The following is a 24,642-nucleotide window of genomic DNA, read 5'->3' on the forward strand; positions in this document are numbered from 1 at the left end:
TCTGGTTACTTTAATCTGGTCTCAGGTGGTCTCTTGATGAGATCTACTCTGGAATGAAGAATGCTAATATCTTCCATTTGTTGGGGGTTTTAGTTCTATAAAAAGCTTAAAGATATTGTTATGTGTATCCCTTGAGGGGGAACCAGGACCTTGCTCTAAGGCTGCTCTGTTGTTTCTTGACTGCCCCTCCCTTGTCTCTGCATCCCCTCCCTTCCCTGATTAGCAATTGTTTGAACCTGCCCTTTGGAACTCAGGGTAGGGCATGGAGGCTGGAGTCTGCCCCCTGAAAACAAGGCTTCCCTGCCCAGGAGCCCCACAGGGTCCTGCTTGGTTTCAGGTTCACAAACCCATCCGCACCCCAGGCATCACTTTTGGTGTGAAATTTTCCATGAGCACTTCTGAAAATCTGCAAATGTTACTCTGTGAAATAAAAAGATTCATGAAGTTATGAACATATATATTAACTGTATATTTTTCTATCAGTTGCTTTTATCAAATGATACAAAATCACAGCTAAAACCATATGCCATTTCCATGTTAGGAGCCTCTGTTCTAAAGAGATGTGATCGTTAACATAAACCAGCTCCCAGAGACTCAGATTTGATTGGTTCATGGTGGCAGGTAAACACTTTTTAAGCTTCCCAGGTGCTTCTGCATGCAGGTAGAGACCCCTGAGCTCAGCCGTGTGTGTCTGGAGGCCAGAAGCCCCTGGAGGATTCTCAGGAGACATGGTTTCGAGCTGTGTCTTCAAGGGATCAAAACCTCCAAGGCAGGTGGTGAGGCAAAGGCAAGGGGGGAATTTCGTGCTTCCAGGATCAGGGACCAGTGTCCTGTTACCAGCCAAGTGGGGGAGATACAGGAGGGGCCAGGACTGAGGGTCTGTGGAGAGCCCTGATTTTCAAGCACCGCTGTGGTTTGGATGTTGTGACAGCTCCACAGGGGACAGGTGTGTGATGGCCCGGAGTCTACGGGTCCAGATGGACACACACAGCTGGGTTTTGCTGTGAAGGTGTTCAGAGCCCAGTCATCTTTGATTTTTACTTTTTTTAAAAAGAGCCAGAAATTCATTGTGTGAAACATTCTAGTTTTTTCAATGTTGGCCAACTTACACATGCACACATGTGCACTCACACATGTGCACATGACACAGCACTGGACCCACAGAAGCCTCCCTGGGTATCCGTGCAGCCCACAGGGAGCATCTTGGTTTCTGTGTGGCCGCAGGGAGCGTCTTGGTCTCTGTGTGGCCGGGGGTGCTGTGTGCAGAGCAAAGCATGAGAAGATGAAGGGCATCCATGGTCGCACTGAGTGCGTGTTTGTGGAATGAGGGGGTCACAGTAGGATTGGGTGGCAGGAGGCTGGGGTGTAGGAAGAGACTGCATTTGTGCAGACGTTAGTGATGAGGGCTTGGGGGTGCAGCGGGAGGCGTGGGGAGGAGGTGGGGATAGAAACAGTATCCCAAAGCTGACTCTGGGTGGTGGGGACAGCATTTATTTGGAAAAATCTGGGACAGTAGACATTTCTTCTGCCTCTTTTGCCCCCATCACAGTGCTGGCTGAATGAACAAATGCCTCCTTTTCTATTCAGCGTGTTCTGAAGGAGTTCAAGTCTTTAAGCCAGCTTTTTTTTCTTTTTTTATTGGGGTATAGTTGATTTACAATCTTGTGTTAGTTTCAGGTGTACAGCAAAGTGATTCAGTTATATATATACATATATCTATTCTTTTTCAGATTCTTTTCTCATTTAGGTTATTACAGAGTACTGAGTATAGTTCCCTGTGCTATACAGTAAATCCTTGTTGTTTATCTATTTATAAATATTAGTGTATATATGTTAATCCCAACCTCCTAGTTTACCCCTCCCCCTCACCTTTCCCCTTTGGTAACCACAAGTCTGTTCTCTGTCTGTCAGTCTGTTTCTGTTTTGTAGATAAGTTAATTTGCATCATATTTTAGATTCCACATAGAAATGATAATCATATGATATTTGTCTTTCTCTGTCTGACTTACTTCACTTAGTATGATAATTTCTAGGTTCATCCATGTTGCTGCAAATGGCATTATTTCATTCTTTTTTATGGCTGAGTAATATTCCATTGTAAAGCCAGCTTTATTAGTACCCAGAAATAAAAATGTAGTTTACTTGGAAAGTATATTTATTTCCTAAAAAGGATAAAAATGATTTTTTCCTGAAAGTACTTCTAGGAGGTAATGCTAATGGCATTTGGACTGCTCGGAGACTGGGCTTCTAGCTGAGACCTATGGTTGATTAATGAAGGACCCCATAACCAGTCTCTCTGCCTTGACTTTTTCATCTGTATAATGGGCTGATATCTGGTCTTCCTAATAGAGGTTGAAGGATGCACTGGTTAAAACTTCAGGCTCTGGAAACAAATTGTCTGTAATCTGAGAAAGGTGTGCCCAGACTCCTTATCTATAAAACAGGAATGGGGCTTCCCTGGTGGCGCAGTGGTTGAGAATCTGCCTGCTAATGCAGGAAACACGGGTTCGAGCCCTGGTCTGGGAAGATCCCACATGCCACGGAGCAACTAGGCCCGTGAGCCACAACTACTGAGCCTGCGCGTCTGGAGCCTGTGCTCCGCAACAAGAGAGGCCACAATGGTGAGAGGCCCGCGCACCGCGATGAAGAGTGGCCCCCACTTGCCACAACTGGAGAAAGCCATAGCACAAAAACGAAGACCCAACATAGCAATCAATCAGTCAATAAAGAAATCTTAAAAAAAAAAAAAAAAAAAAAAAAAAAAAAAAAAACAGGAATGGCAGTACCTCCTCACAGTGTTATTGTGAGGAATAAATGAATTAATACTACACAGTCCTTAGACCAGTGCAATATATGTTTCCTACTTCATCTTTATTTCTATAAGTTTAAAGGAAAAAATATGTAATGAATAAGAATAAAGCATAAAAATTATAAAAAGTATGATGTAGGTATAAGGTTTTCAACAAGAAAAAAAGAGAATTAATTTATATCTACTTATCAGGGTAGAGGATGAAACCCAGGTGTCATTCCTAAGTCTTGTGTTGGCCAGTGAAGTGAACAGTGATGGTTTGAGGCCTCATCTGAACCCTATTAGCTGTTTTTCCCCACTTTAAATGACCTCTTTCATTTTACGACTAATGCATAGAGAGGTGATATTATAGAAAAAATTAGGAAGTGCATAGAAGTGAAAATAGCAAAACAAATGTCATGGTACCCATCACCCAGAGATCATTGTTACTAATTCTTTGCCTTGTCTTTCTAGACTGTTTTGTGATCTATTGCTATAATGCATACTTCTCTTATAAACGGTATTTCTCAAAACAAATAATATTTCAAAGTTTGTTTTCTTAAAATGTCTGTATTGAGCATTTTGGAACATCAACTTATATACACTTAAAATATATTTATTCTTTTACATGTAGCTGTCCAGTTTTTCAAGCACCATTTATTGAAGAGACCGTCTTTTCTCCATTGTATAGTCTTGCCTCCTTTGTTGTAGATTAATTGACCATAGGTGTGTGGGTTTATTTCTGGGCTTTCTATCCTGTTCCATTGGTCTATATTTCTGTTTTTTGTGCCAGTACCATACTGTTTTGATTACTGAGCTTTGTAGTATAGTCTGAGGTCAGAGAACCTGATTCCTCCAGCTCTGTTTTTCTTTCTCAAGATTGCTTTGGCTATTTGGGGTCTTTTGTGTCTCCATACAAATTTTAAAATTATTTGTTCTAGTTCTGTGAAAAATGCCATTGGTATAATTTCATAGGGATTGCATTGAATCTGTAGGTTGCCTTGGGTAGTATAATCATTTTGACAATATTGATTCTTCTTAATAACCTAAATGGGAAAAGAATTTGCAAAAGAATATATATATATATATATATATATATATATATGTATAACTGAAACACTTTGCTGTATACCTGAAACCAATACAGCACTGTAAATCAACTATAGTCAAATATAAAATAAAAATTGCTTTTAAAAAGTATATTTAACCAGTACTGGTATAACATTGTTTTAGTACCATCATTTATTGAAATTCTCTCTTTTTGACCTGTGGTTAGAATATCTTACATACGTTTGCCATTATAAATTGCGTTGTACTGAGTATCTTTGAACCTCCCACAGTGCATTCCTGTGGGATTGTTTCTTTAGAATAATTTCCTAGAAATGGAATTTTGATGTCTGATGCTTTGGGCCAGAGTGCCCCAGCACATTGCTCTGCAGGAGAAGTTAAACGTTGAGGGCTCACGAGGCTTCTCTGTGGCTCCTCGCTCTGGAAGAGGGCAGGCGGGAGCAGAGCGAGGTGGGGAGGGGCAAGGCCCTGGGAGCCAGACACACGTGCTCCGCATCCCCGCTCCGGGCTTCGGGGGAGCTAGGATCTTCCTGACACTCAGTGTTCTCAACTGCAAAATATTTTGAATGAAGTGAGCTTCCTAAGCGTATTATTAGCATAGGTCCTGATGCTGAGTAAATGCCAGTTCTTATTATATAATGCCCAGGGCCTCTGTAAAATAAGATTCTTATATATAAGTAAGGAACATATAAATAAATGTGTGCATGTATATGCATACACATAAACATACACATGCACATACATATACATATATGTACTTGTACATACAACACCTGTGTACCTAAATATAAAATAAAACACCTACACAAAGTAAGGTCAGTTGCCTCCCCTGAGTAATGTGGAGGAGACAAGAATTTCTAAAAATGTTTGTCAGAGTGGGTGATTTATTGACAGGTGTTTAGAAATCTACAAGGTGAATTGAGAATTCAAAGCACCGTCAGAAATAAGGTGAAAACAGAGGGGGAGCAGGTGGCGTGTTAAAATACCATCACTCGTAGCCCCTGCCACTAAACTGCCACCTCCGTCCACAGTGCCCGTGTCTGTGGGTGTTGGTCTGGTGGATTTTCTGGCTAATTTAGTACCTCCTGATGTAGTCCTATCACATCCTCAATACCATGGACCCATGGACTCCAGATCCTCAGCTGGTTGTGGATCCAGAGCTGGGGCAGTGGTTTCAGCTAGAGCAATGCAGACCCCTTAATTAGCTGGGATTTGTAACCCAGTCAATGGTTCAGAAAGGACTGGTCCAAACAAACTCTGCCACCCCAGCCCACTCCCAGGAGGGGAACACATTTTAGGCTGTTTCTTTCCAAGAACACTACTTACTTTCAAAAATGCGTCCTCCATAGACCATAGACTGGCGGTTGCCGAGGGGGAGGGGGGTGGGGGAGGGATGGAGCAGGAATGTGGGATTAGCAGATGTAAGCTTTTATGTATAGAATGGATCAACAACAAGGTCCTAGTGCATAGCACAGGGAACGATATTCAATATCCTGGGATAAACCATAATGGAAAGAATATAAAAAAAGAATGTATATATACATATCACTGAATCACTTTGCTGTACAGCAGAAATTAACACATTGTAAATCAACTCTACTTCAATTAAAAAAATGATGCATCCTCTACTTTTCTTAGTTGTCCATTTTCTCTATGTTGAAGAGCGCTAATATATTGATTTTTTAAAATTGAAGTAGAGTTGATTTACAGTGTTTCAGGTGTACAGCAAAGTGATTCAGTTATACACACACATACATGTATATGTGTATATATATGTATACATTCTTTTTCAGATTCTTTTCCATTTTAGGTTATTACAAGACACTGAATATAGTTCCCAGTGCTATACAATAGGTCCTTGTTGTAATATATTGATTTTTAAAAGTTTGTGCAACTCAGAAGGCCTTAAGCACTTACAAGACTGGACAATGAGGAGGAAAGGTCCTTAGGAGCTGCTGGCCATTGACAGGTGACTTGTTAACTTTGGGCTGGGAGCTGCCACCTCATTCAGTCCTTCCTGTTCTCGCCTTTCAAGGAGGAAGATGAAGGCTCGTGCTCCCCCCCCTCCCGGGAGGCCCACCACCCCCAGCGTGCACAGAGGACAGAGACCTCCCCGCGATGCGTCCCCCAGCCCCCCGCGGAACCCGCTCGGCAGGACGGAGACGCTGGACGGCAGGGTGGTGGCCATGACCGTGGTGCTGCCTAGCGGGCTGGAGAAGACGAGTGTGGTCAACGGCAGGTAAGGGCCCCGCACGGCGAGGAGGGCTCTGCCGTCCAGTTTGCAGATCCACCGAGACCTGAGGTGTGGGTGCATCCCCCCGCGCTGGGCTGGACCAGGGCCTCGGGGTGTAAATCTGGGCCTAGTGACAGCCTGCAGTGTCGCAGGCGGCCTGGCTGCATGTCAGCTGGGCCACCACGTGCACCCTCATCCTTAGGACTGCAGCTCACTCCTGTTAGAGGTGGGCTCAGAAGGAAGGGGGCTCTCAGGCCCATAAGCACCTCCAAGGAGGTGACCGCCACCACAGGTGGGGCCGGCATCCTTGGCCCTGAAGTTGCACAGCGGGGGGGCAGCCCCCCCGAGTGACCATCCTCAGGTCCACTTACGGACTGACTCTCGGAAGTATGAGTACCGTCCGTTATCAATATTCCAAATGGAAACAATGCAGGTTTAGATGAAGGAATAAAATCCGACCCGTGGAGTTGACACTGACGGGAATCGATTTCCAGACCCTCGATTCCCACCCGCACCCTCATTGGGAGCTGATCTGCCTGCGAAGGTGCCTGTGGCCGAGCTCAAACGCTGGTTCTTCTTTCCGTCCCTTCCCAGTCGTAAGAGGCAGGACGGAAGCATTGGTAATACCCCACTAAGAGTATGAAGGGTGTTATTACTGATAGGATTTCTAACTTGATGTTTGATATTTATCAAAATAGATCGTAATTATACTGTTTGAGCAATTCTGCATTACTGTTATTAACTCAATCCATAATAAAAAAATTTAACAAAATCACAGGAAACAATTCCATTTACATGTTTAGACATTTTATTGTGCAGAATATGATAGAGTGATCAATTATAAAAACATTCAAGCTTAAAAATAGTTTTGTATAATTCTGAGGCAGGAGTGAATCGGAGTCGTATTTCTAGGAAGCCAAGGAAGGTAGGAAATGATATGAAATATTTAAATCTTAAAAAACCGTTTGCTCGAGTATTTTAAAAATGGATAATGGTGGAAATCACATCACTCTGGGTGTTTTTATTCTTGTGGGTACATTGAAAATAGTGATACAACAGTTTTTTTTGTTTTTTTTTTTTAAGATTTTTTTGATGTGGACCATTTTAAAATTTATTTATTTATTTATTTATGGATGTGTTGGGTCTTCGTTTCTGTGCGAGGGCTTTCTCTAGTTGTGGCAAGCGGGGGCCACTCTTCATCGCGGTGCACGGGCCTCTCACTGTCGCGGCCTCTCTTGTTGCGGAGCACAGGCTCCAGACGCTCAGGCTCAGTAATTGTGGCTCACGGGCTCAGTTGCTCCGCGGCATGTGGGATCTTCCCAGACCAGGGCTCGAACCCATGTCACCTGCATTGGCAGGCAGATTCTCAACCACTGCGCCACCAGGGAAGCCCGATACAACAGTTTTATGTTAAAATCTTAGTATTCTGATTCTACCCGATATTACATCCTTTGCAACTATTAAATTTTATAAGGAAAATTCCAGGTGACAATTTACTGGCAAAGGGGTACATAGGTTTTTAAAATTATTTTGGGGGCTCTGTGTACAAAAATTTAAGGAATGTTTCTCCAGGCACTGATATGTACCTGGGGTACAACATCTTGAACTCTGAAAGGGGATGCAAAGCAGCTTTCCAGAGTGTTACCAGCAGGGAGCACCGGGGTGTGGGGCTCTGGTGGGGCTCCTCCCTGTGGCCACCACCCCACCAGCAGAAGACTCTGGAGCCAAAAGTTAGGACTTACCGTGATCCCTGTGGCCTAGACCCGCAGAATGCAGTAGCTTCTGTGGGCAGGGTTCACGCAAGAGATATTCAGGTTTCTAAAGTGTCTGTGTTTCTTGTTTTCCAGAGGGATCTTTGTTCTAAATACGCTTTTCCCACTTAACTTTAACTTGAGAAGCAGGCCATATTATCATAGGTTTACAAACTACTTTAATAGATGAGTGTAATTTTATTAGTGACTGTATTACAGTTGACTCACCATTCTTATATTTTTGGCCCAATTTCTAGTTACAGTTATAAAAAAAACACTTTAGTGAAGTGTGATTAACATATAAAAACTGTGCATATTTCATGTGTACAACTTGAGTTTGTGGCTAAGTGTACACCTGTGAAACCATGACTTCTTTGTCTAGTTACATATCTTTTAAGAAAATGGACTCATGGGTCATGTCTTAAATAATACACAGGTCCGATCTTACAGGTGCATGAGGAGAGACAGAATGCCCACTTGTAAATTAAAAATATTATTTTGAAAAATGTTTTCAAACTGAACACATTCTTCCGAGTTTATCTTTAATTTTCTTTTTTTTTCAAAGTAGAAGTTATCACTGTGCCATTTTGCAGTGCGGCTGTGAGAATAGGTTCAGCTGTAGAGATTAAGTATTAAAATACTTTTCTCTTTTCTAAGTAGTAAATACTCATCCCTTCCCCAAGGGTTTCCTGCAGCAGCCTCTGGTCTCCCTTAGTGGCTTGTAACTTGCTGACGCTGCAGCTTCTTGCTTTGGGAATTGGTTTTATGTGTCCTACTCTTCAATAATACAAGAGTGGGCCGAAGTCACATTCCTGACCCTTGCTGAAACCAGATCTACTAAACGTTTATCAGTGTGGTTTCTCTCTTCCATTTTATCAGAGAACATGTCCACCTTTTCGCAGGATAAGCAAGTCGTTTATAATTTACAGTCAGCACCTTAACCACCTTTCCAAACGTGAAAGATTCTCACAAGGAAAACACATTAGTACTTGGAGTCTGATGATTCCATTCTGCGTATGACAGTGATTTTTCTTTCTCTCTTTTTTTAAAGTTTCCTTTGGATTTAGAAACATAAGTAAAAGTCTCAGTATGTTCTTCGATGAGACATGGGAACGGGTGTTCTGGAACTTTCTTAAGGAAGATGCTCTGGTGCCCTTTTAGGAAGGGTGCTACCAGCACTGCTCAGGGCCACTGCAAGGAGACCACTGGTCCCATCACTCGAACTCGGGGACGAGTCAAGAGAAGGTCTTTGAAGAGAAAATGCCCTTTGACAAAAGGGAGCTTCATAAATGGTGTCAAGCAATCGAGATTTGGGTCCGTGTCATTCTGATGTGGTAAATTAACTCATGTCCAGTTGGCATGCAAGCCCAAGGGGCCCAGGACAGGAGAAGGCAAGCCTTTCCTTCGCAGGATAGAGGAAATCTCTCTCAATGTTCAGTCCTGCGATTCTGCCTCTGTGGGCTGTCAGACCCCATTTATAATAGCCAAGTTTACAACCGCGCATGGATTTGCAGGTTCCCGGCCTTGTAAAACAGCACAGGACTCCCATGGCACAGGTATCGTCCTCCGAATCCCTTCTGGAGAGAGTTCACCCGTTCCGAGATGAAGGGGAGGGGCGGGGTGAGCGAGCCCAACCCTGGTCTCTCCTCCATCACCTGCCCATCAAGGTGCTGGCCACGCTCCCTACAGAGAAAGCAGGTGTGTGGTTGGCTTGCAGCTTCAGCAAGGCCCCGTGGCCTGAACCCTGCTCCCTGTGAGCTCATGGCTCCAGGGCCTGAAGGAAGCTGGCTCTTCTCCAGCACCAGTGTGTGAAGGGGGTGAAGCTGGACAGGGCAGTTTTGATGCTGGGGATGCTGCCAGAAGAGGACCATTCTCCAAATAACAGGCTTGGTTTAACTTGATTTACATTTCCACTTAAAGGATACCGTTTTTTAAAAGACTTTACTTTTCAGAGCAGTCTTAAGTTCACAGCAAAATTGAGAGGAAAGCAGCAATATTTCCCATATACCCCCTGCCCCTATATACACCCAACCTGCCCCGTTATCCACATCCCCCGCCAGAGTGGTACCTCTGTTCTAACTGATGAACCTACACTGACACGTCATCATCACCCAAAGTCCATGGCTTACATCAGGGTTCAGTCTCGGTGCTGTACATTCTCTGGGTCTGGACAGATGTATCATGACATGTATCCACCAGTATAGTATCATGCAGAGTATTTTCACTGCCTTAAAAATCCTCCCAGAGAAAATTTCTGGGACACAAGCCCTTATTGGTGACATTAACTAGAGGTGAATCTCATTGAACATCATTCACTGGTCCTAATCCACCATTTCTAGTGACTACCTCCCAAATGTTTCTGCCTTGTTGAGGCTTTGTTTTTTGGGCTAAATCTAAGAGAAGCTAAAAAAATTACTGTCACATGCAGAATGTCATCAACAGCCTCCAGTTACTAAGTTTCTTTATGAGAATCTTTCCTGTGAGGAAATAGCCTGGTTAAGGGGCAGACCATAAATTATCAACTCCTTGCTTATCCTGTGAAAAGGTGCTGTTATGGTTTTGGATTTGGTGCTAAACCAGTCGTCCTGAGAGGCAGTCTCATTTTGTGGGATCCCGATAGACTAAAAAAATGAAAATGATCATTTATTCATTGAGCAAAATACATATTGAACACTTAGCTTTCATGAGACACCGGGAGGTGGACATCCCAGCAAATAGAAGGAAATAAATAGCATTTGCAAAAGGACCAGTTTGTGCAAGAAGGCAGAAGTGTAGTGCTGCTGGAACCCGGACTGAGAAGGGGAGATGCGCGGCCTGGACACGAGGGCTGGCTGGGTCCCAGCGTGTATCCTGGAAGCCATCCTACGGCTCCACTTGCCGCTAACAAGACTGCACGTGCCGCTGGGGATGCAAGGTTCCACCCCAGCGCTAGGCAAGTCAGGAGAAAGCTGGTGCATCTGAACGTTAATTTAACTTACGCATAGTGAACAATAGTCCTACATTAAAGGTAGCATGCAAATTTCACGTGCGTTTTAAAAATAAGCACAGACAGGGAACTTTAAAGATATCCGGGCTGTGTCCCAGGTCCCCCAGGGGGCTGGTTGACTCCCCTGCCAAGTGAGAAGCACATAGAAAAACCTGCTCCCATATAACCTGGATACAGGAGGCTCTAGATTCTCAAGTCAGATGACCTCCAAGGTAGAGGTCAAAGATGCTGAGGTTGGAGTTAAGAAAAACACAAGTTTCTGTGGTCAGAACCTAAACAGAAGGCACCGCTTTATGAGATGGCCCGTCCACACCTGTCCAGATAACCGCTCACGACATCCCATGCAGCCAGGATAACGGTCAGGCTGCAGCCTCTGAAATCCCTCTCTCCAGGTCAAGGTGTTCCAACTAGCAGTGTGTTTTAAACAGTTTTACAAGTTGAACGCCTTTGGAGAAGGCACGTCCCTCCAATCGGTATAACTCCCTCTCTCCCTCTGGTCACATACTCAGACCCCCTGCAGGCTGGGGCAGCTGCCTGGCCCCCGGTGACATTTAGGTTTTGTGAGGATGTGACCAACTCTCTGATTTGGTGCTGTCGTCCTGATGACCGGGCTTCTGACACGTGCCTGAGATGCAGGCACCCCTGGTCATTTTGCCGCGGCTTGTTCCCTCGTGCCTCGTTGATGGGCTCAGGACCTAAGCGGCCATAAGACTGGATTTTTGCCAGTGACCCTGGCCTCAAACCCAGAGCCCGGCCTCTGGGTGATAGACCCACTCTGGGCAGGCCCTGTTAGCAGCTTGCCATGTCCCGCTTCTGTGTTGCCAGGTGAAGCTGCCAGACTGGACTTGCTCTGACTCTGTAACACCAGAGTCTGCCTTACCCAGGGCTCGGCCCACCTGCTGGCCTTGATCCTGCACAACAAACTAGGCCCGTTCAACCAGTCTGTGATTTAACAGCGCACGCGGATTGTTTGTTTTAATGTTGTATCTGGAAGTAGCGACCTTAACGTGATTTGTACACTTGACACTGTGTCCAGTGTCAAGTTAATCCAGTCATTGCTAGGTACTCAATGCTCATTTCATGCGTATTGAGGGTGCAGTAGTTTTTCATTGTGGCCCCAGACCAAGAGCCGCTGCATCACCTGGGAACTTGTGAGAAATGCAAATTTCCTGCCCAGACCTAGTGAGTCAGAAACCCCGGGGTGGGACCAGCGATCTGGGCTTTAACACGCTTGCACTTTCGGAACACAGGTTAGACTCTGAGAACCCCTGCTGCCGTGCATGCCATGGCTCTGCCGGATGTCAGCGTATCCGGATGAGCCCGGGATCCCCGAGAGTGAGCCCAGGGTCTCGCCGGCATGATGGCAGCAAGGGGGAGTTGTAGGTTAGTGTAAGCATCTCAGTGAGCCCCAGCAGCCTGGCCAAGGCAGGCTTTGTGATTTAGATGGAAGCGCCCTCCCTCGGAGAAGGAAGAGGTCCATCCATCAGCCCAGCCGGACGGAAATGGGACTTGGCCTCTCTGACTCCCATGTAGTTCCCAAACAGCCTGGTCCCCACGTGCCCTCTGCGCTTAGGGATTGCAGGATTGGCATGGGCTGTCCCTTGCCCTGTCCAGCTCTCGGCCAGGATTTCAAAAAGAACCACACCAGGTTTTTCTTATTGAGACCACCGACTCACGCAAACCATTTTTTGGAAATCTCTACATATTTGTAAAGTAATACTTTTTAAAGAAAAAAATTAGAAAAATTCTACTCACTTTCTAAACTTAAAAATAAATTTAATAACTTAAAAGTAACTTAAGAGAGGAGGCAAATCCCTTTTTCTGCTGTAAGAATAGTGTTTTGTTTAGATTTAAACCCAAGTGATCTTTCTCTTTAAGTCTGAAGTATCATTATAACGTAATCGATAAATATCCAAAGTAAAGGATAAAATTTGAAATTATTCCCATCTGTTTTCTTTGTGCTGTTGATGTCAAGTACTGCAGGAATAATACCGAAGACGCTCAGGACGGGCAGAAATTACCTGTAGATGTGTTCAGTATTGAAGTTTTGAATGTGTAATGCTCAAGGAAGGCTGCAATCTGCATGTTCTTTTAATCACCCTTAAAAATGCGAAATCTTTCTGATAGACCAAATGAGAATTAGAGCTATATTTTATTTCCTTTGAATCCCCACAGCTGGGCACACAGTAGGACCTAATACAAGGAAGGCTGCAATCTGCATGTTCTTTTAATCACCCTTAAAAATGTGAAATCTTTCTGATAGACCAAATGAGAATTAGAGCTATATTTTATTTCCTTTGAATCCCCACAGCTGGGCACACAGTAGGACCTAATGTCTAAGTGAATGGGTGAATGAATGAACAAAAGAAGCTTATATACCGTATAAAAGACTTTTCTGTGCCTAAAAAAAAAAAAAATGCCAAAAAATAAATTTCATCCTTACATTGGGAGCACTTCAGATTCATTCGGGGAACAGAGATTAAAAAGTTGGAAGGAAAAGGATATCTGAGGAGCAATGGAGAGAAACCCCAAAGATCTGTGTCATTACCCACCCACCGCCCCTGTTACTGTGCTTTGGGGTAACCAGTCCTCTTTGTTACTACCTTTTACTCTTCCCTTGAACTTGGGACTTGGGATTACAGAGAGGGAGGCAGAGACCCTGATAATGGTGTCTGTCTTTGTCTTAGTTCAGGTGGTCTTACAAATGCCACAGACGGGGCAGCCTGAACACAGACATTTACTCCCCACAATCTGGAGGCTGGAAGCCCAAGGTCAAGGTGACGGCAGGTGATTTCATGCTGAGACCTCTTCCTGGTCATAGGCGGCCACTGTCCTGCTCTGTGCTCACACGACCTCCTCTTGGTGGGGTTGTAGGGAGAGCGAGCTCTCGGTGTCCCTTCTTCTGAGGACACAAATCCGATCAGATTAGCGCCCACCCTTATGACCTCATTTAACCCTAATTGCGTCCTTAGAGGCCCCAGGTCCAGACACAGTCACACTGGGAGTTGGGGGATCAGTGTGAATGTGGGGGGAGATGATTTTGTCCATAGCATCATGCATACAGGGGGACCACTGAGACCAGAGGGCGTGCTTGGGGTCCTTAGCAATGATGGTGTGGTCACTCTGAGAGTGTCTGATTGCCTAATGTTCTTCTTTGTAAGACTGCAGAAACTTTCTGGGGCAATCCCCTGAGGGTACTGCTTTAAACGAGTATATCTTGGTACTTGCTGGGAGCCGGATGGAGTCCAGCCACATCCAGGCAGAGATGCTCTGCCCTGAGCCAGGGAAAACGTCTCACCACATACAACCGCAAACAGCAAAGACAGGGTCCAATTCACTCATTTATTCCGTAAACACTTCTCACTCACCATGTGCCTGGCGCTGTGCTCAGTGACTTAGGGGTGACGTAAGACTCACTGGTGGATGGACAATCCTTTTGCCCTCACCGAGGAGGAGACCGGGGCAGAGAGGCAAGTCTGAGCGGTGGTGAGGGTGGTCCTAGGATGCCTCTGGAGTCCCTTCATCAAACCAGCTTCGGGGGGAAAGGTGCCCGACCCCTCATCAAAGGGCCAGTGCATCAGAGGCGGTGCTGGTCGTCCTGGGGGCAGGTGGGAGTCACGGAGGGGAGTCCGGCTCCCGAGGTGATGAGGGGGTGCAGGAATAACCAGGCAGACACCTCCCGTCTCCGGAAAGTCCTCTCCTGTGGCCCAGTGGCCCCAGGACCTGCTGAGGCCCTGTGGAGGGCACGCAGGGATGCCTGGCTAGAAGTTCTCATCCTCTGCAGGCTGAGGTCCGGTGAATCCAAACCCCCGGGGACCACACAGCAGCTCAGATCCTCCATGGCTGCCATCGGGTGCTGCCACTGCGCGGTGGTTTCCTCTTCCTTCTGGGTGGCTTTTTCCAGTAGCATCAAAGGCAGAACTGGCTGGCTCTTTTTGAGTTTGGTGGCTTAAAATGCCAGCCAATAGCCACTTCCATGGTGCGATGGAAGTGGCAGAAAGGCCGGCCAACTCTCACCCCATTTTCTGAGGACACTGTCCAGAAAAGCTTGTGCTGGAAAGTAGGTCCTCAGATCATGCTTTAAATGGGCCTGGGGAGGAATCACTCGAGTGGGAGGCCCTGCAGGAAACGCGAAATGAGCTCACGCTTTGGGACCCAGGGCCTCACATTTGGCCTTGCGCTGTGTGTCCAGCTTCTTCAACGCGGCCCGGGTCAGTCTGCATTAGGATATGGGGTCTGTCACTCTCTGTAGCCACAGAGAGAGGTCTGCAGAACAGACAGCTTTCAAAGCCTGAGTTCTCCTCATGTCCTAAACCTCCTTGCTTTCCTGCAGAAGCCCTCTGTCGTGGCTCGGGTTCCAGCCCCGGGAAGAGATGCTGTCCCCTTGGCTGAAGTGGTAATGGCCTCTGTGCCCTTTGAACAATTTAAGCACGTACCGTGACGGGTATGGTGTTGAGTTTTATTATCATGGTCTTACAGTGGTTTGGTTTTGTTTGTGCTTCCCCCTTCCCCAAATAGCAAATTTGAGGAAATAGGCCTCCAGCATCATAGAATTTTCTGCTTGGGAATTCCTTCCCTCCCCTACTCCCACCAAACATTTTGTTGAGAAACGCTTCCACCCTCAGGTGTTGAAAACGTCACTGCAGCTTCATCATTAAAGAGCTTTCGCTGGGCAGAGCCGAGTCCTACGTTAGGGTCACAGAAGAGTGAGGGCAGCGGGGTGGGTACCGATCGGCCAGTTGTGGAGGAGATCCACTCGATACACAGGGTAGAGGTTTGGGCGCCCAATTCTTTACCGGACAGGAACCAAATACTACATCACTCCTCGGCTAGTCCGTGCGAGTATAAGTCCCAGCTTCTGTTAATGGCAAGGAGGGTTTATTCTCTGTGATGCAGGAAAACCCCTCCAGTCCCAGAGCTGGCCTGCTCCCTTTCAGAAGGTCAAATTTGATGTTTCAAACATGTTACCAATTATTGAATTAGAAGAACAGAAGTTTACATCAGTAGCTTTGGTGTTCTTCCTGGTTTAACATTCTAAGATTAATTCAAATCTTTGTTTGAGAATTTATCCTTATTGGTTTACTTGGTGGCAGTAGACTGTGGGTGGAGGTAAGAGAGGGGAAGTGACAGTCAACATCATATGGGACCAGGGTCCCAACCCCAGCCCCACCCCCTCATGGGAACTGGGGGATAGCGGTCCCCACCCCCCACGCTTGGTGAGGGTAAGTGGGAACAGTGTGACCTGCACAGAATGGCTCTGGGCTGTGGAGGAAACATAGTACATGGTAACAAGGAATAGGTCGTTATTTTAGCATCGTTAGAAGTCTGTTTTCTGTGCTGAGGCTTTTCCATGGAGTTTCGTGTCTTGGAGTCTTTGGTGATGTCGCTGCCTGTTCTGATGCATTATGCTTGTCGTTGAGAGAAAGATGATTTTTATCCCGGAGCCGAGGGAATCAGAGCTGACAGTGTCATTAGCCAGCACGCCCACCCGCGTGGCCCATGTGAGGGTTAGCGCTGCCCTGTCCCCATCACGTGTCCTTTCAGAGTCCCCGGGAGCCACGGAGGTGATGAGCCTCCTAAACGTCCCAGGTGATTCCAGGGTCCCCTGGTTAAGACATAGGCTGTTACCTAATTACTTCCTGGATATCGGGTGGGAGGAAGTATTGTCATGGAGATGGCTGGGAAATGTTTTGTATCCACTAGTTCATTATTGGTATTTTTAGCAAGTGAATGGGAAATAGGGTACTCTGCAGCTTTGCCTGTGGTTTCACAGTTCAGTGTCAGGGCCCCGCAGCTCACAGCCCTCAAGGTGAGTGATGACCGAATGGTGGGCGGAAGCTGGCACCTGTGCCTTTACAGGTGCACCATGAGTCCCAGGTCTACACACCCCTGAACGCCAGACACCTGGAAGGCATCACTATGACCTGAAATTATTGCCGTGCCAGTTCCTGATTAAGAAGTAGATCACAGGAAAGGATGTACCCTTTCGTGAGGTGTTTATGCACCACTGCTCAGGAAACGTGTAGGAAAAGCAAGGTCAGCTTGAAATATACAGACATTCTGCCAGGTGAAAATAAATGATGGAAATGAGATTATTTCATTCTTTGGGACAATCTGAATTGTTTTTGGCTCCCTTAGTAAATAATGATCTGTGATGGGAGACATTATAAAAATTATTAAAAATTTTAAAATTTAGAAATTATAAAAATTCAAATAAGGTAATTTTCTTCATTTTTTGTCTTGAAAAAGCGTACTTTTTAGCTAAAAAGAAAGCTATTGTCTTCTTCAACTTAAAATTTCAGTGTTTAAGATACACTATATTTGTGAATAACTGAAAATTTAATGCCTTATGCCCATATGTTAATATCATTTGTGCTGACCTTATAGGATTCAGGTCAATGTATCCATGGGTTTAACTAGAAATGTAAATATTTTCCCAGCTATTCTGATTTTGATGGTGCTTTCAGTAGCGTTTATTAGTATTGAAAGTGTTAAGATATCACTGTGCAGCCATGCTTGAGGAATTAACGAGAAGCTGTTTTCTTTCTTCCTACGGATGGCCAATTTGCTTATTCACCCACTGGTTCATTTGTCTTAACCCACTCAGCTAGCAGAAGGGAGAGTGCAAACATTCCCCATGACCGTGATTTGTTTCTCTCTTTCAGTCACGCGATGATGGACCTACTGGTTGAACTTTGCCTTCAGAATCACCTGAATCCATCCAACCATGCCTTGGAGATCCGGTCTTCAGAAACTCAACAGCCTTTGAATTTTAAGCCAAATACTTTGGTTGGGACCCTGAATGCACATACCGTATTTCTGAAAGAAAAAGTTCCTGAAGCGAAGGTTAAGGCTGGTCCCGCTAAGGTGCCTGAGGTCAGTAGCACGAGGGACCCTTTGTCATAGAAGGCCATACGCAGTTCCCTGTGACCCAGGGTGCTGGAGGTGCTGAGGAGGGGCTGGCGGAGCCCCTGCTGTATGAGTAACGCACGCTGCAGTTGAGGTTTCCACTTGCGTGGTGGGCTAAGTTAGACCCTAAACTGAGTTTACTTTAGGAGACCGAAGTTCACCGCATTGAATAATGTTGTGTAGCATTGCTCCTTTAGATACCAAAGAAGAGGAACCAGTCTAGAGCAGAGCCATCCACCAGAACTTTCTGCAAAGATGGAAATGGTCTATAATTCTGCCCTCGGCAAAGTGACAGCCACTGATTACATGTAGCTGCTGAGCATGTGAAATGCAGCTAGTGTGATGGAAAAACAAGTTTTCATTTCTTAATTTTCATTGAAATAACCACAGGTAGCCAATGTCTACCCTCTTGGACTAGTCCTGAAGGTTCTAGCTGAGTTCTGGAGGCCTTCCTATCCACGGCAGAGGTTGGAATATGTAGACGATGTAAACGTTTCCTAGAGAGAGGAAACAGAAAGGGGTTCCCTTTTGAAATACTAACGTCAGAAATACTCATTGCAATTTGGATACTATGTCATGCATAGATTCCAGGCTTTTGAGTATTGATTAAAGGTAACTCCAGCAGCTTATTGTACTTTTTAATAAGGCTTTGTGGTGGATCTTTCCTCTCCAGTTGAAAGCAATGCTATTTCATTCTTTTAGATTATTGTAATGCCTACTAAATTTCCCTATTTTTAAACATGGTAGTTTGGCCAACGGGTCATGTCCTCTAGGTTTGAGTGGTTAATAACTTTTCATGGGTGCTGTCTATACTTTGAGTTTTCCCTAATTCTTCAATTAAAATCACTGTTTAAGGAAGTAAACCCTTATTATATTCTGTGGCTTTTCTTGCCGTCTTGAACCCCAGCTGCAAATCCCAGGGGCAGGTGAGGTTTATATATGACTCCAGTTTAAGAAACATGGAAAAGAGCCATGGTTCCATTTTTCCTCCTAAAATTCATCAAACCCTGGCACTCAGACTGGAAAGGGGTGAGATAAATCTCAGTCAGTTTTTTTTTATTCAATACATATGTACTGTGTCCACTCCCCAGGATCTTAGAACAATGTGGGTGATCAGTAAAGACCAAACAGAAGTTGACTGCATGAAACTTCAGTCTATTACATTTTTGATGGGTCACTTTATCTGTAGACATGTATAATCAGCTTTAGTCAAACTGATTGGTTTTTTTTCTGATTATGATGTCTATTATTATATGCCTATTATATTTGTATGTCTAGTGTATGTTATATTTTTCTAGCTTAAAATACATGTGTGTAGTGTATATATGTCAATATTCATATAAATATATGATACTAGATATTAATATATTTATGTGAGTATTTTGGCTTCTTAAACAAAAATTTGATGTCTTGTTTTGTGAGGTTTTTCTTTTTCCTTTAAATTGGATTGTTCACAAGAGTTCCAAACCACTTCCCTTTAAAAAATGTATTAGTGCCTTGTGTTCAGGTCTGTTTAGAATCCTTGAAAGACAGTGTGTATATTAGATTCCAAGTTGAGACCCTCACTGCTGTCCATTTCCCCATGTTGGTGGCAGTTTGTTCATTAGCAAAAGAGATTGGAAGGTAAATTTATTTTTCCAGGCATTTGCCGTTCCTGTTCAGTGTGCCCTTTCCCCCACGACCCACTGAATTTTGGAAGAAAGACCCGGTGCACACAAAATCGTGCCCTGCTCCATCCTAGTATGCACCCAGCCGTGGGAAGATGCGCTCACGGAATTCTGCCCGCCGTGTCTTGCAGAAGACGGTGCGCCTGGTGGTGAACTACCTGCGCACGCAGAAAGCGGTGGTGCGCGTGAGCCCCGAGGTGCCCCTGCAGAGCGTCCTCCCCGTCATCTGCGCCAAGTGCGACGTCAGCCCGGAGCACGTGGTGCTCCTCAGGGACAACGTGGCCGGCGAGGAGCTGGAGCTCTCCAAGTCCCTCAACGAGCTGGGGATAAAGGAGCTCTACGCCTGGGACAACAAGAGAGGTGAGGCCACCCGGGGTCCCCGGCGCGGTGCCGCTGGCTCTCCGCGCGTGCGTCGTAGCGCAGAGCGCTGGGGATGGGCGTTTGCAGGCCTCTCCGATTCTGTCCAAACCAGAACGGGAGTGGGCGGGAAATAAAATACATGGACTGTAGTTGTACCTCTTTCCCCCAGTCGTGAGCATGCTCGTTACCCCTTGTCTCCTGTGAGCTTCCATGAGATACGTAAAAAGGGGAAAGGTGAGAATACTGGAACTTCCCTGAGATACGTAAAAAGGGGAAAGGTGAGAATACTGGAGCTTCCATGAGATACGTAAAAAGGGGAAAGGTGAGAATACTGGAGCTTCCCTGAGATACGTAAAAAGGGGAAAGGTGAGAATACTGGAGCTTCCATGAGATACGTAAAAAGGGGAAAGGTGAGAATACTGGAGCTTCCATGAGATACGTAAAAAGGGGAAAGGTGAGAATACTGGAGCTTCTGCTCTAAAAGAACTTCTCAGAAGCCACGTGTGAACCGTATTCTCCTGGATTTCCTTTTCAGTTGCCATTAAATGCTCCCAAGTCTCAAACGTTGCTCGTAATCGAAACCAGTGGCAAAATGCAGTTAGCTATTCCCTAAACCTGCCTAAATGCAGTTCAGTCCCTGGAGACAACACATGATGCTTCCTCTCCATCCTTCTCCTCCCATGAATGTGGTACCAGCCTGAGGTCACAGTTAGTAAGAGGCTCTGGCTTGAGTGACAGCTTGAGGCCAATGTTGGTACAAAGGCTGTTGTGTAAGCAGATTTCCCTGATTGACACAGGGGCTGACTGTATTTGAACAACTGTGAGACCAAAAAAACAAAAATATTGTTAATATTCCTTGACTTTAGAATTATTAAAATGGACTTCACAAAAGTGTCTATTTTAATGAGCTCACTTGATATCTGTTGGCTTTTATTTCACAAATATTGACCAGGTTGGGCTTTTATAATACATGCATATTCAAGTTTTCATGTTTTTCTACAGTTTTTAAAAATTTTTCCCAATTAAAAAAATCTATATTTTCTTATTACCAAACTGTAATGGTCATAGTGGAACCTCCCCTTCCCCCAGATCTCCTCCTGAAGGTTCTGGGCCCTGGGTCTCATTTGACATTCAAGAAAGGGATTTAGCTCAATCATGTATAAGATCATAGACTATTTATTCCTTCAGAAAAAAGTGTTCTGGCATTTGAGAGTAATGCATCTTGTGTTTTATCCAGTATCTTTTTAAAACACAGAGAAGACGATTCTCAGCACCTGCTGCACAGGCCTGGATGTTGCCGGTGTGTCTGTCTCGTTATATCAGCCCTATTTAAATTTGGTTTCTGGGAATCTTTGGAAACAGAGCTTTCATTTGGCAGGACAGAAAAAGAGGAGGAAAGACAAGAAAAGAAAAATTGCCCCACATTTAAGCATGTGAAAGGAAAAGTCTTCTGCAAACAAGTATTTCTGTTATGTGCTAATCGCTTGGAATATCTTGAAAGGTAGCTGTAGAATCTAATACCTGGGAAAAGCACAGGAAACCAGTCTCTGCCTTAAGGAGTGGGCCCAGCAAGCCCGTGTGTGGTCTTCTGGGGACACGGGTGAGGCGGAGAGAGCGGAAACTGCCCTAAATCTGGAGCTCCCTCCTCTGATCCCCGCACAGGGCAGGACACGCTGTTGCACGCGGAGAAACAGCTGTCCCCCAGCCCCTGAGTCCTCCTCTGCACTGCCTCGGGCACCCTCCTGGGGACCCTAGCCCTGGGACCCCGGCAGCCTCCCCAGACCAATAAAGGAGCATCAGCTGGCATGGCGAGGATGTGCTCTGCCTGTGGCCGACATCCTTTTCATCTGGACCGTAATGTGCTATGTGGGCTGGGAAATATTTGATTAGCATCCTTGCCAAACGCCTCCATCCCATCCTACTGACGGTCAGACATTTGAGTGGAGAAGAGAACATTTCTGTCCGTGAGGGGCTCTCTTCTTTGCCCCTCTTGGGTTGCGCCCCCTCCCAGCTGGCAGCTGCCTGGGGAAGGGTGAAGGCCACTGGCAGGAGATGTGCTGTAGGCAGAGGCCCGCCCTGTTCTGGAATTCCTGGCGGCGGCAGCTGGAGAAAGCAGAAGGCTTTGCTGCCACCTGCTTCCAGGATGGCACTTAGCAGCCAGACAGCTGCGGGATTCTAGGGGGTCCAGGCCGGGGATGCAGGCCTGCTTTGCACTTGGCCTTCTCCTGCGGGGCGCAGCAGCCTCAGCCCGGGTGGACACGGGGCCAGGGCCTTGTCAGGTGCTGCCGTGGGTCAAGAAGCCTGTCTTCACTCTCTGTTGCCTGCCTTTTCCAGTTCTTCTGACCAAAACACAGTCGGAGCCTTCCCTGAGCTGCCGAGGTACCGTGAGCCCAGCGCTGCCCCGCCAGCTGCACCTTGCATGGCTCTGGGCTAGGACGATGCACGGGGTGACCTGAGGGGATGCAGGGCAGCACCTCTGGGGGCGTCTGGCCAGGCTGAACTGAGGTTGTGGCTTGGTTTCTTGACTCCCTGGTTGACTAAGAGGAGAACGTCCCTTGGGCGAGGGTTCGTTCTGTGGTTCTGATTGGTGAGCAGTGAGGGAGCTGATTGTAGAAAACGGCCCTTTATGAACACAGAACTTCAGGGCAGAGCAGAAGTGGTTCTTCCATGCGGGAGAGGCCCCGTGCCCTTCTCACCTGTGCTTACCTGCCCTCAGGGTCCATCCTGCCTGCTGCAGAATCTGGGGCAGTGTGGATTGTGAAATCTGACCTTTTCTGTCATAGACAAGTATGTAAATGGCTGGTCCAAATTTTGCATTCATTTCTTATAAATTTTGTATATATGTATGTATTATGTATAATACATACATACATATGCATGCACATATGTACATAGGCGTGTATGCACACACATATGTATTGGGACTTATATAAATCTTTTGGACTACACACACACACATAACACACACACACACTCCAAGAGGGTCATTAAAATCCCAATGAGTGTTTGGATTTTATAGAAATTTCTGTCCATGTGTGGTAAAGTGTTTAACATTAGACTCTGTTTCTAGAAGGAAAAATAATGCAGAAAACCTGGGCTTTGTTCTGGAGCCACGGTCCACGTGTCGTGTCTGACAGTGGCCTCCCTTCATATTCCTCACCTGTTACCTCCTCCGTCCTACAGGGCAGGTGGATGCTACAAAGAGAGGGCCTCTCTTTTAAGAAGCACCGTAGACACTTCTCCAAAGAAGACATACAGATGGCCAACAGGCACATGAAAAGATGCTCAATATCACTAATTAGTAGAGAAATGCCTATGAAATGCCTATCAAAACTATAATGAGGTACCACCCCATACCAGTCAGAATGGTCATCATTAAAAAGTCTGCAAATAACAACAAATGCTGGAGAGGATGTGGAGAAAAAGGAACCCTCTTACACTATCGGTGGGATTGGTGCAGCCACTATGGAGAACAGTATGGGGCGGGGTCCCTTAAAAAGCTAAAAATAGAATTACCTTATGATCCAGCAATCCCACTCCTAGGCATATATCTGGAGAAAACTCCAATTTGAGAAGATACATGCACCCCTATGTTCATAGCAGCACTATTTGCAACAGCTAAGACACAGAAGCAACCTAAGTGTCCATTGACAGACGAGTGGGTAAAGATGAGGTACATATATACAAAGGAATATTACTCAGCCATGAAAAGGAATCAAATAATGCCATTTGTAGCAACATGGTTGGACCTAGAGATTATCATACTAAGTGAAGTAAGTCAAAGACAAATACCATGTGATATATCACTTATATGTGGAATCTAAAAAAAAAAATGATACAAATGAACTTATTTACAAAACAGAAACAGACTCACAGACACAGAAAACAAACTCAAGGTTACCAAAGGGGAAGGGGGGAGGGGATAAATTAGGAGTTTGGGACTAACAGATACACATACTACTATATATAAAATAGATGACCTGCTGTATAGCACAGGGAACTATACTCAATATCTTGTAAAAACCTATAATGGAAAAGAATCTGAAAAAGAATATATCACTCTATCTATATATCTATATCTATCAATCTATCTAGCTAGACTGAAACTAACACAACATTTTAAATCAGCTATACTTCAATTAAAAAAAGAAGCACCATGAATAGATAGTTGGTTTGAGCAGAAAACTCATATATATGAAGGCTTGATCAGTTCTGAGTGGTCTGATTTGGGGATATTGTAAGGCTGAGGGCAGCGGGAAAGGTGAATCAGAGCTATTCTGACTGTTCTTTTACGACCCCCATGATGGGGACGGTCACTTACAAATGTGCACATTTCCCTGCGATGCAGACCCAGTTCCCCTCTTGCATTTACAAGCTTGGTGACCCTGATCTGGCCCCCGACGGCTTGCTCCATTTCTGCATCCGGAAAAGTGGACGTTTTCAATGAGCCAGTCCTCAAGGGCCCCTGCGGCATCCTCCGTCCGTCCACACCCCTCAGCTCATCCGCATCACCTTCCAAATCACTTTGAAACTTCCAAACGGATGAGACACAACCTCCCCTGCGTTTTTATTCATATCTAAGTCTTAGTAAATGAGAGTAAACTGAAACAAAATAAACTCCACGCTCAAATTGCCATCCATTTAGAACCATGGCTTCTAGGTCTTAACTTGCGTATTTTCTCCAGGCCTGGCTGCGGACCCGGCGGGGCACCTTGCGGGTCTTGGCTGATGGGAACACTGTCAGGAAAACCAAGAGCTCTCGCTCTGCCCTCCAGCCCATCCTTCCTCAGTGCCTGCCACTCGCAAACCTCACAGGAGGCCCCATCAGTCCAGAATCTCCGAGCCTCACCTTTGAGATTAGACCGTCTGGTTGGGGCCCA

At 45.6% G+C, this 24,642-nt stretch overlaps 1 protein-coding gene across 7 annotated transcripts in view; it reads left to right on the plus strand.

Moving 5' to 3' along the window:
• The window catches only part of COBL (cordon-bleu WH2 repeat protein), a 272,030-nt gene that overhangs the window by 86,021 nt on the left and 161,367 nt on the right, over nt 1-24,642 (plus strand). For 4 of the 7 annotated variants that reach the window (XM_057549868.1, XM_057549872.1, XM_057549870.1 and 1 more), the window contains 4 exons: nt 5,892-6,095; nt 17,492-17,702; nt 19,534-19,762; nt 22,097-22,141. In XM_057549868.1, coding sequence (XP_057405851.1) covers nt 5,892-6,095; nt 17,492-17,702; nt 19,534-19,762; nt 22,097-22,141 — 689 coding nt within the window. The remainder of the gene's footprint in view (nt 1-5,891; nt 6,096-17,491; nt 17,703-19,533; nt 19,763-22,096; nt 22,142-24,642) is intronic. The other 3 variants (XM_057549869.1, XM_057549871.1, XM_057549873.1) reach the window with 1 other exon arrangement.

Source organism: Balaenoptera acutorostrata, chromosome 7 (genome assembly GCF_949987535.1).
Source record: "Balaenoptera acutorostrata chromosome 7, mBalAcu1.1, whole genome shotgun sequence".
NCBI lineage: Eukaryota > Metazoa > Chordata > Mammalia > Artiodactyla > Balaenopteridae > Balaenoptera > Balaenoptera acutorostrata.